This window comes from Pan troglodytes, chromosome 1 (genome assembly GCF_028858775.2).
Source record: "Pan troglodytes isolate AG18354 chromosome 1, NHGRI_mPanTro3-v2.0_pri, whole genome shotgun sequence".
Lineage (NCBI taxonomy): Eukaryota > Metazoa > Chordata > Mammalia > Primates > Hominidae > Pan > Pan troglodytes.
Genome location: NC_072398.2, coordinates 160,735,813 through 160,755,407, shown reverse-complemented (window position 1 = coordinate 160,755,407; position 19,595 = coordinate 160,735,813). Strand labels below are relative to the sequence as shown.

The 19,595-nt window shown below is 38.0% G+C and overlaps 1 protein-coding gene across 12 annotated transcripts in view; it reads left to right on the top strand.

Moving 5' to 3' along the window:
- The window catches only part of SRSF11 (serine and arginine rich splicing factor 11), a 46,372-nt gene extending 34,048 nt beyond the window's left edge, over positions 1–12,324 (top strand). For 3 of the 12 annotated variants that reach the window (XM_024346541.3, XM_009423322.5, XM_063800473.1), the window contains 5 exons: positions 4,999–5,130; positions 7,134–7,223; positions 10,268–10,363; positions 10,681–10,819; positions 10,924–12,324. In XM_024346541.3, coding sequence (XP_024202309.1) covers positions 4,999–5,130; positions 7,134–7,223; positions 10,268–10,363; positions 10,681–10,819; positions 10,924–11,121 — 655 coding nt within the window. In that variant the 3' untranslated portion in view covers positions 11,122–12,324. Of the gene's footprint in view, positions 1–4,998; positions 5,131–7,133; positions 7,224–10,246; positions 10,364–10,680; positions 10,820–10,923 lie in introns of all 12 variants that reach the window. The other 9 variants (XM_001166106.6, XM_024346550.3, XM_063800477.1 and 6 more) reach the window with 3 other exon arrangements.
- Positions 12,325–19,595: the final 7,271 nt, after the last annotated feature.

Below are 19,595 nucleotides of genomic sequence, written 5' to 3'. Positions count from 1 at the left end.
AGATGAAATAGATGATTTATGCTTTAAAACCCCCAAAAATTCAGAGGTGGTAGGAAAGCATTGGAACTAGAGCAACAAAATGAAAAATAATTGATTCATTGAATTATACAAGTTTCCAAATACTGACTTGTATTTGTTATCTAGTGTCAAAAAATGACATCTGGTAATATCACCTTAGATCAGATCAGTAAAATGCAAGTACTAGGAATCTGGCATGCTCACAACAATGGAGTCATTTTCCAAAATTTAATTTTCTCAGATTTTTATCATTGGCAACAGATTCATCTGTTTTCCTTATATAATAGACTTCATTTATTTTTCAAAAAATTGTCTGCCAAATACCCAAGTCTAAATAATCATAGTTTCTAGATTCTCAAAGGTGATAATGAAAAAGCAGTTAGTTCAGCTCATAACTCAACACAGGTGTCTTCCTTAATATAGCCATTATACTTCATAAGCATCAGAAGTGATTTATGCATACTTTCCATTTCATCACACAGAATATTACTCAAGAGACTAGATTTAATTCTGCTGCTATATTAATAGTACTGAAGGGGGATTTAATAAAATTAACTTTACTGCTTCATCAAAGACATCTTTATAAAAGTGGCATTATTTTTTTCTTTTACTGCAAGTGCATACAGAAATGCCAGTGAAGAAGATAGTGACTCCTAGGGCAGTTCAATAGCCCCTACCTTGATTTGTGTTGAAGAGTTCAGTATTTTTACCCACTATGGCTTTTGTGACATTGGTGCAAACGTCAACACAGTGGAAAAGGCAATAATTTGTTATTATTTTGAAAATAATTTGGAACTTATGGACCCCATAAAAGGGTCTTAGAGCATCCACAGTTGTGCAAATGACAATATAAAAGCCGTTGCTCTAGGTTATTCACCAACTATTTCAGCCATTCTTCGATTTTCTTAATTTCCAAACTCAATCCTAATTGGCCTAGTTATATCCTAGTTCTAGTCAGAACCCTTTAGGATTGACATTCAGAACTAGGATATTCCAGTTGTGGTTATTTACTTCAGCCAGTTTCAGCTTCACTTTACATACCCCTCATACCCCTCCATCACTGGACTTTTTTTTTTTTTTTTTTTGAGACGGAGTCTCACTCCTGTTGCCCAGCCTGGAGTGCAATGGCACGATCTTGGCTCACCACAACTTCTGCCTCCTGAGTTCAAGCAATTCTCCTGCCTCAGCCTCCCGAATAGCTGGGATTACAGGTGTGTGCCACCATGCCTGGCTAATTTTGTATTTTTAGTAGAGACTGGGTTTTTCCATGTTGGTCAGGCTCATCTCAAACCCGCGACCTCAGGTGATCCACCCACCTTGGCCTCCCAAAGTGCTGGGATTACAGGTGTGAGCCACCATGCCCGGCCATTCACCACTTGACTCTTAAACCTTCACTCCTGGGTTCATCTCTTCTGGAACCTAGTTCTGTCAGTTGTCTGCCTTTTCTTAGTGTCTGTTACCCCTTAGTTTTTACCAAGGGTTAGATAAAACCATTTCTCCTATTTATTGTCAGGATTTTTGAAAGAGCAGTGTGACTTGAATCCTAGACTTTGTCACGTCTCTATTAAAAGCACTTATATCATAAAATATCTAAAAAGTCACATTTCTGTCTCAGAGATGACCTTTTCACTCTGTTTTTATCTTTTAATATCATTTTCTTATTTTAAGTCATTTCTTGAAGTATTACAGGGGTTATCCTGTATGCTATGTCTGTTTATTCCCTGTCACCCACCTTATCCCACTGTCTCATTCTTAGAGTTGTCTTTCAGAAACCCAAATACAGATCATGTCACAGATACTGAGAAGTTCCTTATTGCCTTGATAAGGTGATACGTAAAACCTTAGAATGGCTTTCAGGGTTCTTTACTATTCCGTCTGGTTTATCTTTTTACACGTGTCATTTGCCACTCCAAAAGTTACAGGACTAATTGCCTCAACATACCATTTTCTTTATGTCTTCATGTTTCTGCTCATGATCCTTTCTGCCTAATGCTTTTCCACATCTTCCATTTCCGCTTTGAGGAACTCCTTTGTCTTTCTTCAAGATACAATGCTTGCAGTCTTAATCTTCCATGACAGTGCTCTCATAGTTTAGTTTAACCTCTGCAATAGGAGTAATACCTCATGATTACTACAATTTATATGTGTTTCCTTTTACCAAACTCTTATGAAAAAGGAGAGCCTGGGCCGGGTGGGGTGGCTCACGCCTGTAGTCCCAGCACTTGGGGAGGCCGAGGCGGATGGATCACAAGGTCAGGAGATTGAGACCAGCCTGGCCAAATAGTGAAACCCCGTCTCTCCTAAAAACACAAAAATCAGCTGGGTGTGGTGGCGCGCGCAGCTGTAATCCCAGCTACTCAGGAGGCTGAAGCAGGAGAATCGCTTGAACCCCGGAGGCGGGGATTGCAGTGAGCCAGGATGGCGCCACTGCACTCCAGCTTGGTGACAGCGAGACTCCGTCTTAAAAAAAAAAAAAAAAGGGAGAGCCTGTGTCTTTTTCTTTATATTAAATCTTACTGGGACTCTCTCATTTTAATATTAATTACTTCACTATGACCAGTGAAAAGTAGAAGTGAAATATGTCCCTGAATCCAGATACTTGTAATACATCATAACAGAAATCATTGTTGTGGGTTGTGGTAACCCTCACCACACACACACACACCCCACACCCCACACCCCCAGCAGGCTCAAGCCATCCTCCCACCTCAGCCTCCTGAGTAGCTGGGACTACAGGCATGCACCACCACACCTGGCTAATTTTTGCACCTTTTTTTTTTTTTTTTTTTTTTTTTAATGTAGAGACAGGGTTTTGCCATGTTGCCCAGGCTGGTCTCGAACTCCTGAGCTCAAGCTGTTTGCCCACCTCGGCCTCCCAAAGTGCTGGGGTGACAGATACAAGCCACTGAGTCCAGCCCAGTTGTAATATCAAGCATCACATAGTGTGTTAAATGACCATGACTTTCACAAGCTTTTTGACTTTATTAAAAATATGTTACACTAATCTCTTTTGCTGGTTAAAAGCTCATATGAACTAGTAAGTGTAGAAAAGTGACGGTAGTACATTCCCCTTTGAAAACAACTGTTTAATCTCTTAAGGTTATGATTCTGATATTTTATATGCCTATATTTCATTCAAAGTATATTATTGGTGCCTTTTATTTAAATCAGGCAGTGTAGTAGTTGCTCAAGAATACAGTCATGAAAAGACTTACTTCCCATGTCTTTGTGGAGCCTATGGTAGGGTAGTTAAGTACATAAAAACATCTTAGGATGTGGAGATGTTATTGCAAGGAATTGTTTAGTAAATAGTTTCAAATATGGCTGAAAATAAGAGATTAAAATTAAAGTTAATTGAGTTCAATAACTCAAATAGTTTATTGAGGCATTACTATGGGTTTTGAGGCAGTTGTTTTAGGGAGTTATGGCAACAGAAGCTATATTAGTACATCAGTAAGAGGAAAGAAGGACATCAATATTTAATGTACAGTCCCCTCCATATATGCAGGGGATTGGTTACAGATCCATCTATACCAGAATCCATGCATACTCAAGTCCTCTGGAATCCACATATAGGAAAAGTCAGTCCTGACTATACGTGGGTTCCTCATCCTTCAAATACTGTTTTTAATCCACATTTGGTTGGTGGCAAAAAAAAAAAAAAAAACAAACCACAGTGTGTAAGTGGAACCATGCCGTTAAAGCTCATGTTATTCAAGGGTCACTTGTGTGTGCCTACACTAAGGCACCGAGCTAGACTCTATATACTGCATTTAATCTTTGTCATTATTTGGTGATGGAGGTGTTAATATCCTTGACTGCTGAAGTAACAAGGTCAGAGAGGTTAGATAATACTCTTAAGTTACCTGGCTTGTAAATGAGAGTTTAACACAAGTCTTTAAGATGTCCATACTCTTTCTTGTACCTTGAAAAGAAAAGTAGGCAGAAAATTTAGACTATATTTGAAATGTTGCACAGAGAGAAGTTGAATGGTCACTAAAAGTTAAGTGATCAAGACTAAGCAAAGGATTGCAACTTATTTTTAATTTTTAAAATAGAAGAGAATGGGCTGGTTGTGGTGGTTAATGCCTATAATCCCAACTCTGGGAGGCTAAGGTGGGCTGGTGGCTTGAGCCCAGGAGTTCAAGACCATCCTGGGCAACATGGCAAAACCCCATCGCTTAAAAGATAGAGGAGAATGAGTTTTAATGCAGTAGGGAGGATGACAACATCTAAAGGTTAATTGTGCTTCTTAGTCCTGGAAGAGCCAGGTCAGGACACAATGGATGGGGGCTCGGTGCAGGGAGTAGAGAAACAGATATGTCAGGGAAAAATGAGAGTAAAAGAGGCAGTTTATACAAATTGTATATATCTATAAAAGGTCTGCATTGCCTGGAGTTTCCTAAATTGTGGATTAAAGGAGTGGAATTTGTTTCAGAGAAAAATTCGAAATAGGAGATGGCAACACAATAAGTAGTTTCTTTATAAAATAGAAATAATAGTGGCATTTACTTTATGGACTTACGAGACCAATTTGTAGTTTATATATAGCGTGATATAAGTATTTGATTTATGATGAGAAAGGTTTAAGCTGCACTAATGAGGAATCAAATAAGAAATACATGCTAAAATGCTATATAATTGTATAAGATGATGCAAATAAGTCATATTTTTATTCTCCTTCATGACCTAGTAGTATTTTTAACCTTGGAGTTGTAAGTACAGTGGGCATAGAAGGACCTATCTGACAGGTTGAGCAAATCATTAAAAGGTGAGGAATTCCAAGTGTTAAAAGGTATTACTAATTTCTAAGGTGTTGAAGGTGTTTGTTCTATGGGCTAAATAATAGCAAATGGAAGGGAATTATCCCCCCTTTAATTGTTTAGTCCATATGTCCGAATCTTTTGTCTGATACTAAGCACAAAATTTATAGTCTTTTTACATTTATACATATGTATTGGCTTCCTTTTACACTATTAGGCGGTCAAGAAGCAGATCGAGACGGCGGTCACATTCTAAGTCTAGGAGTCGGCGACGATCCAAAAGCCCAAGGCGAAGAAGATCTCATTCCAGAGAAAGAGGTAGAAGGTCAAGGAGCACATCAAAAACAAGGTATAGCATTGGGTGAGAAAGCAAATTTTAGGGTTCCCAGTACCCCTAGTACTGTGCTACTTAGTAACAAAAGAGGTGGTTGGGGTGGGGGGCAGAGAAATAGGGCTAGACAGGGAAAGAAGCTATCAATATTTGAGTTTGAGGAGGCTGACGTTTGCTTTCTGGTGCTTCCTTGTAAACTGAAACTTCAGCTTACAGCTGAGGGCCTAAGTAAAATTTCTTAGTAGTAGGAATTGTTAGCTGTCCTGCTACCTTCTTTCATAAGAAATACCGTAACGTTTTATTTCCATCTAAAAATACATTCAAAAACCAGTCTTTTCGTGTAGAGCCAAACACTTTTAAATTAGTATGCCCCCAGTCATTTATAGTTGTGAGGCATACAATTTCACAGCACTTAATTTTTTTAGCAACTGCTTTTTATCTCTTGCTAAAATATTTATCTTAATTTTCTAGAAGCAACTCTATATTTGGCATTATTTTGTTCATTTATATATTTAGTTAAATCATGTCATTAAAGTAAGTACAGCTGGGGACACAACATAACTTACTCTTGGAAAGCATAAAACTCAACTGATGAGAACAGAAGAGTGGGGGTAGCTTTACTATCATTGTTAAACCTGTAATAATGGGGCTTTTAGTCCTTATGTGCTGCAGAGTGAATCAAACAAGGTAGATTAATAGAACAGTTATACAAAGGAATTAAGCATTTCTTTAAGGACTTTCTGATTACTAGGAGAGGAGTGATGGATTTAATTACAGGGGAGGAACTGTTAAATGATGATTGCTACTTGCTGATGTTGGAAGAGGTTTGAGAATGACTCGAGTATTAAATTCTGAAAGATTTGACTAGACTCAACGGGAGGCATGCTTTCAGGTGGAGAATGGTGTTTCTTGAAATAACAATATTTTGATGTAGTTGGACTAGAAAATGAGGTCAGAAAAATATAATGAGACCGATTGTGGAAGGCTTTGTTGTTCACACTATGCACTTGATCCAGGAGGCAACTGGAATGAGTTGAAAATGGTGAACAGGGAATTATTATTTTCAGGTTTGTACTTTAAAAGATTTCTGACAGAGTACAGAATCAGTTTATGGAAGGCATGACTGGGACCTACTAGGGGACTGTTCTAGTAATCTAGGAGTTAGATGATAAAGATTCAAATGAAGAGGGAACCAATGATAAAGATTGAATGAAGAGGGAACCGAGGATGACCAGAGAAGGGAAAAAAATAAAATTGAGAATGCAGAATGGAAAGATTAGCTTAGAACAGTAAGAGAGGGATACTTTGATTCTTAAAATTAGAGAATAGTTAAAGAGGGGGATTGTTATGAGACTTCTCATTCAACAAATATATATCGTTTATCTACTCTTTGCTTAGAGTCTTGGGGAGAATGATGATCTTGGGGAAAAAATATTGTGAGGAGTAAAAATTTATAGGAATCTGTAAAAAAAAATTGAGTTATGGCTGTAGTCAAAATCTGTTGATATTTTCTAATAAGCCCTGAATAGTTCATAATAGCCGCAGAAAAAGATAGAAGCTTGCTTGATCCATGATAGAGGTTGACATGGGATGTGTGCCTTGGAAGAATATTCATGATATTGATGGATTTTGGTAGTGCTCTATGGGTTTTGGCCTGATAGGAGAGGTGGGTTGGGAAAGTGGTAATCGGCTGAGAGAAAAAGGAGTCTTGAGGAGCCTAGAGATAGTTAACTTATTGGTGTTTACCAAGCATATTTCAAGCCAACATCCTAGTTATTTTCTCACCCATAGTCTACTTTAGTCTACTTGGGAGAAAACCTAGGATAATAGGATTTTAAAAGAAGTTATTGTACTTCAAATATGCCACATAAAGTATTATTTTTAAAACAGTTTCTGTCAGAATAACATTTATGCTTTTAAGGATGGGATTAGATCTGATTATATTTTTGTGTTTGTAGTGCTATATAAATTGGCATCAGCTGAGTCTTCTAATGCATTCATAAATTGTGTTCATTTGTTAGAGACAAAAAGAAAGAAGACAAAGAAAAGAAACGTTCTAAAACACCACCAAAAAGTTACAGCACAGCCAGACGTTCTAGAAGTGCAAGCAGGTAAGGTGGCATTGTGAATTCTTGGCAATTATTTTTTTAACTTTGCTTCTAACAGTATCAGTACGCTGTCAGTATGAAGTCTTTTCCAGAACATAAGTATTTCAGTGTTGAAAAAAGTTACATTTTGTTGTTATTGAAAGTTTTTAAAAGGCAATTTGTGAAGAATAATGTAGTTTATTTTTCTTTTTACTTAATATTTTATGGTCTAGAGTATATTTGAAGTAACATGGAATTCAAGAGAGGTGAGTTTTTCTCTTTGTAGTTTAAGTTTTAATGGCTAAACCATACTGAATTGTTCCATTAAGTAAGCTTATTATAGTAAGCTATATTTATCATCTGCATGTTAGTACTTGAGAATTTTTCTATCCGTTTTAATGACTGTTGAATTAATGGGAAGCAATGCAGGTTCTGGTTTGTGTCATTCTTAGACTAATTCTATCTTTAAGCTGTCAGTGAAAATTGAAATGTTGCAGACTTTACTGCACAAAAAGCACATTTTCATACTTAATTTGGGATTTATATGATAGTAAGGGCTGGACTTCATTCCATTTTTCAGATCTCATTCACATGTTTTGCTGCAGTGCTTGTTTTATTCATCGACATTACTTAAATTCACTAGGAGAAGGTTCATGCCATATAAAAAAAAATAACTGAAATGTATAAAAGACCTAAATGTAAGAGCCAAAACTATAAAACCTTTAGAAAGAAACAAAAGTGAATCTTTAAGACCATGAGCTTGGTGGTTTCCTAGATATGACTTCAAAAGCATAAGCAACAGAAGAAAAGAAAATTTTGGAATTCACCAAAATTTAAAACATTTGTATTTCAAAGGATACTATCAAGAAAGTAAAAACCTAGAGTGCTAGATAGAAAATTCTTTATATGTTCTCTATTAAGAACTCTTACAACTCAGCAATAGACAGGCAACCCAATTCAAAAATGGCAAAGAATCTGTAGCCATTACTCCAAAGGAGATATGCAAATATCTAGTAAGTACATAAAATCTGTTCAACATCATTAGTCACCAAGGAAATACAAACCAGACCACAGTGAGATACGTCACAGTCACTAGGATGGTTATAAATCAAAAAGACAGATGATAGCTGAGCCTGACAGATGATAGTAAGTGTTGATTAGGATGTGGAGAAATTAGAACCCTGTGCATTGCTAGTATGAATATAAACTGGTACAGGTGTTTTAGAAAACAGTCTGGCATTTCCTAAAAATGTTAAACATAGAGGTTTTTGACCCACCAGTTGTACCCCTGGGGGAAAATGAAAACATTTTCACAGAAAAACTTTTATGTGAATGTTTGTGGCATTATTTCATAATAGCCAAAAAGTTAACTATCCATTAACAAATGGATAAACAGAATGGTATATCTATACAATTGAATATTTTTCAGTGATAAATAAGGTTGATACATGCTACAGTATGGATGAAACTTGCAAACATCCATGAAAGGCCGTGTATTGCGTGATTCCTTTTATATGAAATACCCAGAATAGGCAAATCTATAAAGATACCAAGTAGATTACTGATTGCTGGGGAGATAGGGAGGATTAGAGTGATAACTAAAGGGTAGGGAGTTTTTGGGGTGGTGAAAATTTTCTTAAAAACTAAATTTTTAAGGATGAAAATGAAACCAAATATAAGTACAGAAGGAAATGCTGAATCAGGCTTGAGGGATAGGTGGCAAAGAGATAGAAAAGATGGAAGGTACTACATATATTTTCTCACCTTAAAAACTGTTGAGGATTTTTTTTTTACCTGTTGCTTTATATAATGTACTTGTAAGTGCCTTCTCATGCTGTATTATTGGATCACTCTAAATTAAGGCATCTTCTGTGAGTTATTAAATACCCACTGTGTTTGTAGTTGTGCTACAGTCTGTTGAAGGACACGGAAATGTAATATAAAATACTTCTTCCGTCTAGAGAATTTGGAGTTTCAGTTACATAAGACAGTAGCAGAAAGTATAAGGTGCACAGTCGTGACAATGTTTGATAAGTGAATGCTCAGTTATGTGTAATGTTTCCAGGACAAGGGTCACAGAGGGCTGTGTAAGTAGAAAAAAAGCTTCATTTGGAAACTAGACAACTAAGTACAGGGTTTTTTAAGTCTGATAACTTTTGAGAATCAGGAACAGAATTTTTTTTTTTAAGTTACAGTAAAAAGGAGGGGAAGGCTGTATATCGGCTGTATATCTTCACAGTAATTGGTGAAAGCAGGGTTGTTGGGGGACTGCAGGAGGGCGATTTTGCTAGAGTATAAGGTTTCTACCTTTCCACTAACTAGTTGTCTGAATTTCATCTAATGATTTAAAGGTGAATGTGGGGATATTTTATTAGTAACTACCTTCTATATCACATTATTGAATTATTCTGTACTTACTCTGAACACTGAATGTTTGAACCAAAAACTAACTTCTTCAGTAATAGTTTACTTCACACATCACCCCTCTCGCATTAGTTTTGTTAAATCAGTTTTTTCTCAAGCTTAATATTTCTAACATTTTGTCATCAATTAAAAGAATTACTAGAAATTAGGAGTTTTCTTGAGGGTAGTAAAGGGAAAGATTCATGGTTTGCAGATGATTATATTACTCATTTAATTGTTTAGCTTATACCAGTATTGTGAAACAATCTTTCATTTTTCTGTTTTTTTGAGACAGGGTCTCTCTCTGTTGCCCAGGCTGGAGTGCAGTGGCCCTATCACAACTCACTCCAGCTTCAACCTCCGCAGGCTCAAGTGATCTTCCTGCCTCTGCCTCCTGAGTAGCTGGGACTACAGGCATGCACCACCACACCTGGCTAATTTTTTTGTATTTTTTGTAGAGACAGAGTTTCACCATGTTGCCCAGGCTGGTCTGGAACTCCTGGGCTCAAGCAATCCCCTCACCTCAGCCTGCCAAAGTGCTGGGATTATAGGCATGAGCCACTACATCCGGCCACATCTTTCATTGTTAGAATCATCTATGATGTGTCTGCATTTTTAAGATCACACTGTATTTTAAAACCTAGTTTGCACATTTGTGATTCTAGAGAGAGACGACGACGAAGAAGCAGGAGTGGCACAAGATCTCCTAAAAAGCCTCGGTCTCCTAAAAGAAAATTGTCTCGCTCACCATCCCCTAGGAGGTAAGAATGTTAATCATTTAAATGTATTTTTTATATTTTTCAGAGGTTTTTCATTTTAAAACTGTCCTGTAGTTTTTCTTTTCAGCAGTTACAGTTCTTAAGAATGTTTTAATGTATTCTCCTTCTGACTTGTGACTTAAACACCATTAAGGATTGAACATTTTAGTCCTATAAACAAGTTAGTTTTGTAGCCTGTGTTACTTGTCCAAGGTTTTGAAGTTGGATCTTTGCTGTACTACTTATATCCTGTGAAATTGAGTCAAGCTCATCATCTAAACAAGTTAAACCTGTTGCTGTACATTTTACTGTCATTCTAGACATAAAAAGGAGAAGAAGAAAGATAAAGACAAAGAAAGAAGTAGGGATGAAAGAGAACGATCAACAAGCAAGAAGAAGAAGAGTAAAGATAAGGAAAAGGACCGGGAAAGAAAATCAGAGAGTGATAAAGATGTAAAAGTATGTTTACAAATTGATTTATTTTTATATTTGGGGTGATGTTGGTACTTTCAGAAGTTATTTTTCTTTGGAGAAGTTTACTTTTATTATTCTCCTTGGCAAAGCAGGTTACACGGGATTATGATGAAGAGGAACAGGGGTATGACAGTGAGAAAGAGAAAAAAGAAGAGAAGAAACCAATAGAAACAGGTTCCCCTAAAACAAAGGAATGTTCTGTGGAAAAGGGAACTGGTGATTCACTAAGAGAATCCAAAGTGAATGGGGATGATCATCATGAAGAAGACATGGATATGAGTGACTGAATATTGCCTCTGAGGGAATCCAACTGTATACCTGCATCAGTGTCATTCCTTTGTGTGATTTCTTAATGCTGTATTTGTTCATCTCAAACCTAGATGTATACAGCTCTGAGTTATAAATGGTTATAAAGCTCCTGTTACTGATATTAGTTATTTACATCAAAAAGCTTTTAGAAAATGGTACGAGGTAACCAATTCTTGTCATGGTGAAATCTGATTGAGTAACCAAGCAGTTTTACTATTCTGGTGCTGCTTCATAACAAAAATGAAAAGCTGCATGCATCTACAGCAGGCATGGATTGTTTATGTCGTATGATATCCTTTATTAAGTAAGTTCACTTATAGTATTTCTATAATTTGATTCATTGCCGTAATAGAGCCATGTAGGAAATGCACTGATTGCATGTTATTGTGGCAAGAATATCCTAAATGTCATTAAAATCCTCCAACATGATGGATCTACTTATGGTCTTGTTTGTTGACATGACAAATTAACATTCTTATAGTTACATCTGGAAATGAGCATTTGAAATAGATAATCCTTTAAGCCTTGTGGCAAAATTTTTGTGGCTTTTGTTTAACTTTGAAAGGTTATTATGCACTAACCTTTTTTGGTGGCTAATTAGGGTTTACATACAGAAACAAGATTTCAAATAAAACTGTCTTTGGCAGTGAGTAAATAGCATATTTTGAAGTAGAGTTGTATACTTTTTCATAAGATGTTTGGGAATTTTTTTCCTGAAGTAATAATTTATTCCACATCTACATCAGTGAAAGCTATCTACCTATCCTGAGTCTATCTTAAAGGAAAAAAAGGAAGAAAAAAAAAACCTTATCTCTTGCCCTTATTTTGAATTTTCCACTCTTTCATTAATTTGTTTTAAGCTCCGTGTTGGAAAAAAGGGGTAGTGCATTTTAAATTGACCTTCATACGCTTTTAAAATAAGACAAATCTACTTGATAATGTACCTTTATTTGATCTCAAGTTGTATAAAACCAATAAATTTGTGTTACTGCAGTAGTAATCTTATGCACACGGTGATTTCATGTTATATATGCAAAGTAGGTAACTGTTTTCTTAGTTACAGAAGTTTCAAGCTTCACTTTTGTGCAGTAGAAACAAAAGTAGGCTACAGTCTGTGCCATGTTGATGTACAGTTTCTGAAATTGTTTTACAAGACTTTGATAATAAAACCCTTAAACTTATGTTCATGTTCCTGTAAAACCGTATTTGTATTTATTTACGCTACTGAATGTATGACATTTACCTCATTCATTTTACAAATTCTTTCCCTTTCTGTCCACATATTTCAGTATAGTAAAAAGAGGAAGTCTATCACAGTAGTGATAATTGCCATCAAAATTGTCAAAAATGATTTAATTTCTATCCAAAATAGTCCTTTTCTTAGCTTAGTATCATTTTATTGCTTATTTTTTGTGTGGGAATGGGGTTGGATAAAGCAATGAACTTTAGTATAAACAAATCCCACCTATATCTAGCAAATTTATATTTTTGGTGAAATATAGATATTTGCCTTTCTGGAGTAGTATAGAAGCTGTCGATATGTATCTACTGTACAGTACTAAATAGTATTCATTTATGAAATGAGTAGTGTTTGGGTGGCTGGGGTTAAGGGAAAATGAGACTTGGAATTGTAGCTTTTATCCAAGTTTTGAGTATAAATAGGGTTTTGTTTTGTTTTTTTTTAACCTAAAAACTGAAATGCCATATAGAAAAACAGCATTGTTTTTACAGTTTGTAGTAAGTAACTTTTTAAAGATTTTATCAAAAAGAATTTTGTCTATAGTGAGTAAAAGAAGTTCTAATAATGGTCCTAATCACTGCATTTTTAAAAAACAAAGTTCAACACAAATGACATTTGTTTTAAACTTTAGTAGATAAAAGGTGAACCATGTGACATGGGCATTTTTGTAAGTCAAAAACAAATTTCACATATGGTAAACCTAATATTCACAGTGTGTTCCCTCACTTGTAATCTCTGAATACAAGTATACTAGCTTTTCTAAAGGGAATCATTTTTTTAAAAGTAATGCCACTGACAAGATGCTGCAGTGAAGATTATCCATTCTTGGATATTTATTTTCAGTGAACATTTTCTGCACAAAGGTAGTGTTGCACTGGGACACAAGCCTTTTAACAGATAACCAGTTGAAATCAAACACTGCCTCCACACCGAGTTCTGTTGTGTATTTGATAGTAAATTGATTTAAAAATAAAAGTGGTTTTTGTTAGAAAAATGTTTTGTCCTTATTTATTTGCTTAAATCCTTTAGGAGTGAACAAGAGGTGGTAGCTATACAATGAACTTTTTTAAATGGAAAGATAGAGTCCAGTCATGCATTTGGTCTTTATTTCATAGAGCTGGAGATAACTGTGTTCCTTACCTTCAGTTTCCTACGGGTAAAATGGAAGTGATTGCTACCTTGCAAAGTAGAGACATACCTCGGAGGTATTGTGGGTTTAGTTCCAGACTACAATAAAGCAGTTCATGAATTTTTTTGGCTTCCCAGTGCATATAAAAGTTGTTGGCTGGGCACTATGGCTCATGCCTGTAATCCCAACACTTTGGGAGGCCAAGGCAGGAGTGCTTGAGCCCAGGACCAGCCTAGGCAACATAGCAAGACCCTGTCTACAAAAAAATAAATAGCCAGGTGTGGTGGTGCACACCTGTAGTTCTAGCTACTGTGGAGGTTGAGGCAGGAGGATCACTTTGAACCCAAGGAGTTGGGGCTGCAGTGAACTATGATCATGCCACTGCACTCCAGGTTGGGTAATAGCAAGACCCCATCTGTATCTGTAAAACAGTAATTTTTAAAATGTAGCCTTTGGTGCCTGGGACATTAAATGATAGCTGCTATTTGATTATGGGGCCCTTAAAAGTTATGTAACTAATAATTTGTGTAGGGGGTAATGTTAAAAGCACAAAATAAATTGCATATCTTTTATTGAAAAGGCTGTGTTGCCCTTAACTGTTTTCATGAAGATGGATCTTAGGTAAGTTTCCTCGTGGCAATTCTGTACATGGAAGACAGAAAAATGTAAATAGGCACTTGGGAAAAGGAATAAAAGGAAGGAGAGGATAAAAATTACTGTTAACCTTGGAGCTACATCTTAAAACTGAGTCAGGTTCTGGAGTGTGCATTATACAGCTTATGTCATGCAGATTACAGTATTAATACGTCAAATTTATCTCTAGCAAAATTATCACTCAGTTGGGCACTAGATGAAGGGTTGGATCCATGCATGCTGTTTGTAGATTGATACACATCTTTTCAGATGGAATTGAGATTTCTTTTCCCTCAGTCTGCCTCAAAACCAGCTAATGCATTTCATCCCTGTGCTGCTTAAACTATTTTTTCTAATCAAGTGCATGTGGTTGTGTTTTAATTAAATATGAGTGTAATGGAATTGTTACTCATACTTTTAAAAGCATTCAGAATGTCTATTAAGGTTTTATTAGCAGAAGTAGTAATTGTACCTTTATAAATTTCTTAATGAGACAATTTTTGGAGTGGTAGATATTTTGAATTTCAACCTGTTTTACTCAGTTTTGTTTCTATTCCCATTTTCATTTTATGTCAAAGTATATGTGAAATTTATTTAGACATTCTTAGCAAAATATCTTAGGTGAGTACCATGACAATTCTTTTATCAGTGGTAATATTCTTTAGAATATACTTAAGGTTTATCATAGAAGATGGTTAGCAATCGTGTGCATGTGTGTGTGTGTGTGTGTGTGTGTTACGGAGTTTCGTTCTGTCATGGTCGTCGCCAGGCTGGAGGGCAGTGATGCAATCTTGGCTCACTGAAACCTCCGCCTCCCGGGTTCAAGCAACTCTCCTGCCTCAGCCTCTCGAGTAGCTGGGACTACAGGCATGCACTACCATGCCCAGCTAATTTTTGTAATTTTACTCGAGACGGGGTTTCACCATGTTGACCAGGATGGTCTCTGTCTCCTGACCTCGTGATCCGCCTCCCAAAGTGCTGGGATTACAGGCATGAGCCACCGTGCCCGGCCGATGTTTAGCAGTCTTAAGACAATTTACAGTCTGATATGACTAATATTTTTAGGTGACCAATAAAATGTTCTTACAAAAATAATGGAAGTGACACATTCACATCATTCTCAGATTTCTCAATTTATTAAAGGTTATTTTTGCAATGCACTGTCACTAAAATTAGTACCATGATGTCTTTTTTAAAAAAAAAGCTAGTTAGGGCTGGGTGCGGTGGCTCACGCCTGTAATCCCAGCACTTTGGGAGGCTGAGGTGGGTGGAGCCCTTGAGGTAAGGAGTTCGAGATCATCCTGGCCAACATGTGAAACCATCTCTACTAAAAATACAAAATTAGCCGGGTGTGGTGGTGCATACCTGTAATCCCGGCTACTTGGCAGGCTGAGGCAGGAGAATCGCTTGCACTCAGGAGGCGGAAGTTGCAGTGAGCCAAGATCACGCCACCCCACTCCACTGCACTCCAGTCTGGGTGACAGAGCGAGATTCTGTCTCAAAAAATAAATAAAAATAAAAAGCTAGTTTGCTAAAATATGGTTTGCGCATGAGAAATTGAAGGTCTAGGGTCACAAAAAATAGAATGTTCCAAATGATGTTTAATATCATTCACGTTCAGTTATCCCAAAATGTAATTTAAAAAATTACTTTCTAGCAGGGCGCGGTGGCTCACGCCTGTAATCCCAGCACTTTGGGAGGCCGAGGCCGGCAGATCACGAGGTCGGGAGATTGAGACCATCCTGGCTAACACGGTGAAACCCTGTCTCTACTAAAAACACAAAAAAATTAGCCGGGAGTGGTCTCAGGCGCCTGTAGTCCCAGCACTGGGGAGACTGAGGCAGGAGAATGGCATGAACCCAGGAGGCGGAGCTTGCAGTGAGCCAATATCGCGCCACTGCCCTCCAGCCTGGGCGACAGAGCGAAACTCCATCTCAAAAAAGTTATTTTCTGACGGGCATGGTACCTCACACCTGTAATCCCAGCATTTTGGAAGGCCCAGGCAGGCAGATTGCTTGAGCCCAAGAATTCAAGACCAGCCTGGACAACATAGTAAAACCCTGTGTCTTAAAAAAAAAAATACGAAAATTAGCCAGGCATGGTGGCACGGACTTGTACTCCCAGCTACCTGGGAGGTTGCGGTGGGAGGATTGCTTGAGCCCGGGAAGCGGAGGTTGCAGTGACCCAAGATTGCACCACTGCACTCTAGGCAAAGCGACAGACTGTCTCAAAAAAAAAAAAAAAAAAAAATGGTTGGGCTTTCTGCAAATATACTAAATGTAATTTTGACGTTATGTTAAATGTAAAAACTGCTTTTTTATTCACTAAATTGACAAAGTTAAAATGTGTTCATTTAGGCCGGGCGCGATGGCTCAGAGGCCTGTAATCCCAGCACTTTGGGAGGCCAAGGCAGGCGGATCACGAGGTCAGGAGATCAAGACCATCCTGACTAACACGGTGAAACCCGGTCTCTACTAAAAATACAAAAAAATTAGCCGGGCGTGGTGGCGGGCGCCTGTAGTCCCAGCTACTAGAGAGGCTGAGGCAGGAGAATGGCGTGAACCCGGGAGGCGGAGCTTGCAGTAAACCGAGATCGCGCCACTGCACTCCAGCCTGGGGGACAGAGCGAGACTCCGTCTCAAAAAAAAAATTTTTTTGTTCATTTAAATACCAAATTTTGGAAGACAAGCATCAAGTAGATTAAGAACATTTTTATCTATCCACAAAATTAATACATCAATCAGGATTCAGAGAAGCAGAACCACTAGAAGATATACTTTTTAACAGATATGACATCAACAATGGTGAGACCTAGTTAAGCAGTTTGTAAGGCTTTATCTTTGCATCTGATGCTGGAGGTTGAAGTTCATTTTAGGCAGTTGGAAAGCAAAGGTGAATGATTGAGGGAGGGATGGTGGCACTAGCCACAAGCACAAGCTAGAACCACAAACATGGACTGACACTCTGGTCAGATCTCGCTGCTTCTGACCTTGGTGGCATGGATGTCCTTCCAAAGCCAGGACACTTTATCATGGAGCAAAATATAGCTGGCCCATGAGTCTGAGAAGCTGAAGGAGGATCTGGGGACAGTGGAACAACTGCAGGCCCAATTGCAGCCTCATCCCAAAGGAGCAGCAGATAAGCCACAATGTGTATGAGCTACAAAATTTGTTTCACTTCAGCCCTCCAAAACTCCTACATTATCCATATTCATTAGTCATGCATTGCATAATGTTGCCTCGTTTTGGTCAACAATCGACTGCATATAGGATCGCGGTCTCATAAGATTATAATGGAGCTGAAAAATTCCTATTACCTAGAGACATCGTAGCCATTATAACATCCTAGCCCAGTGCATTATGTGTTTGTGGTGATGCTGGTGTATACAAACATACTCTGCTGCCAGTTGTATAAAAGTATAGTACATACGGCCGGGCGCGGTGGCTCACGCCTGTAGTCCCAGCACTTTGGGAGGCTGAAGCGGGCAGATCACGAGGTCAGGAGATCGAGACCAACCTGGCTAGCACGGTGAAACCCCGTCTCTACTAAAAATAGAAAAAATTAGCCCGGCGTGGTGGTCGGTGCCTGTAGTCCCAGCTACTCGGGAGGCTGAGGCAGGAGAATGGCGTGAACCCGGGAGGCGGAGCTTGCAGTGAGCCTAGATCGTGCCACTGCACTCCAGCCTGGGCAACAGAGCAAGACTCCGTCTCAAAACAAAAAACAAAAAACAAAAAAAGTATAGTACATACAATTATGTACCATACATAATACTTGGTAATAAATTATTACTGGTTTATGTATTTACTATTTATTGTTGCAGTATGTGTGTTCTACTTATTAAAAAAAAAGTTACCTGAAAAACAACCCCAGGCAGGTCCTGCAGGAGGCATTCCAGGAGGTATTGTCATCACAGCAGATGACAGCTCCATGCATGTTATTGCCCCTTAAGACCTTCCGGTGGGACAAGATGTGGAGGCGGAAGACAGTGATATTGATGATTCTGACCCTGTGTAAGCCTAGCATAATGTGTGTGTGTTTTAGTTTTTTTTTTAAAAAAAAGGTTAAAAAGTAAGGCCAGGCGCGGTGGCTCATGCCTGTAATCTGAGCACTGGGAGTCCGAGGCCAGTGGATCACGAGGTCAAGAGATCGACACCATCCTGGCCAACACAGTGAAACCCCGTCTCTACTAAAAATACAAAAATTAGCTGGGCATGGTGGCATGCGCCTATAGTCCCAGCTACTTGGGAGGCTGAGGCAGGAGAATCACTTGAACACAGGAGGCAGAGGTTGCGGTGAGCCAAGATCGCACCATTGCACTTCAGCGACAGAGACTCTGTCTCAAAAAACAGACAAAAAAAGGTTAAAAAGTAAAAACAAATTTTATTAAATAGAAAAAAGCTCACAGAATAAGGATATGAAGAAAGAATATTTGTGTATAGCTGTACAATGTGTTTTAAGTGAAGTGTTATTACAAGAGTCAGTTTAAAAATTTAAAGCACTTTGGGAGGCTGAGGCGGGTGGATCACCTGAGGTCAGGAGTTCAAGACCAGCCTGACCAACAAGGTGAAACCCCCCGTCTCTACTAAAAATACAAAAATTAGCCAGGCGTGGTGACAGGTGCCTGTAGTCCCAGCTACTTGGGAGGCTGAGACAGGAGGATTGCTTAAACCCGGGAGGTGGAGGTTGCAGTGACCCAAGATTGCGCCACTGCACTCCAGCCTGGGTGACGGAGAAAGACTCCGTCTCAAAAAATGTATATAAAATAAATACATAATAAATAAATTTAAAAACTTATAAAGTAAAAAGTTAAACTAAGGTTAATTTATTATTAAAAGAAATTTAAAAAATATATCTAGCGTAGCTTAACTGTATGTTTATGAAGTCTACAGGAGTGCACGGTAATGTCCTAGGCCTTCACATTCACTCACTACTCTCTCACTGGCTCACCTAGAGCAATTTCCAGTCCTGCAAGTTCCATTTATGCTAAGTGCCCTATACAAGTGTACCATTTTTTATCTTTCTATATCATTTTCTTACTGTAGTTTTTCTATGTCTAGATACACAAATTATTATAATGTAAGTACAATTTGTGTAATGCACAAATTGTGTTACAATTGCCCACAGTACTCAGTACAATAATATGCTGAACAGTAATATGCTGAACCAGCTTGTGGTCTCGGAGCAATAGGCTTTACTGTATAGTCTAGGTGAGTGGTATGCTATACCACCTAGGTTTGTGTAAGTACACCCAATATGGTTCTCACAATGACAAAATCACCTGATGCATTCCACAGAACATGTAGCCATCATTAAGTGACACACAGCTGTATTTAGAACATCCCAATTACTGTCATCCTTCTTTAGTCACCAAGAACTCTATATATGGGAGGTACAGGTAAATAAGTGGTGGGTTTTATCTTTTTGGTTTTATGTTAGACAATGTTTCTACT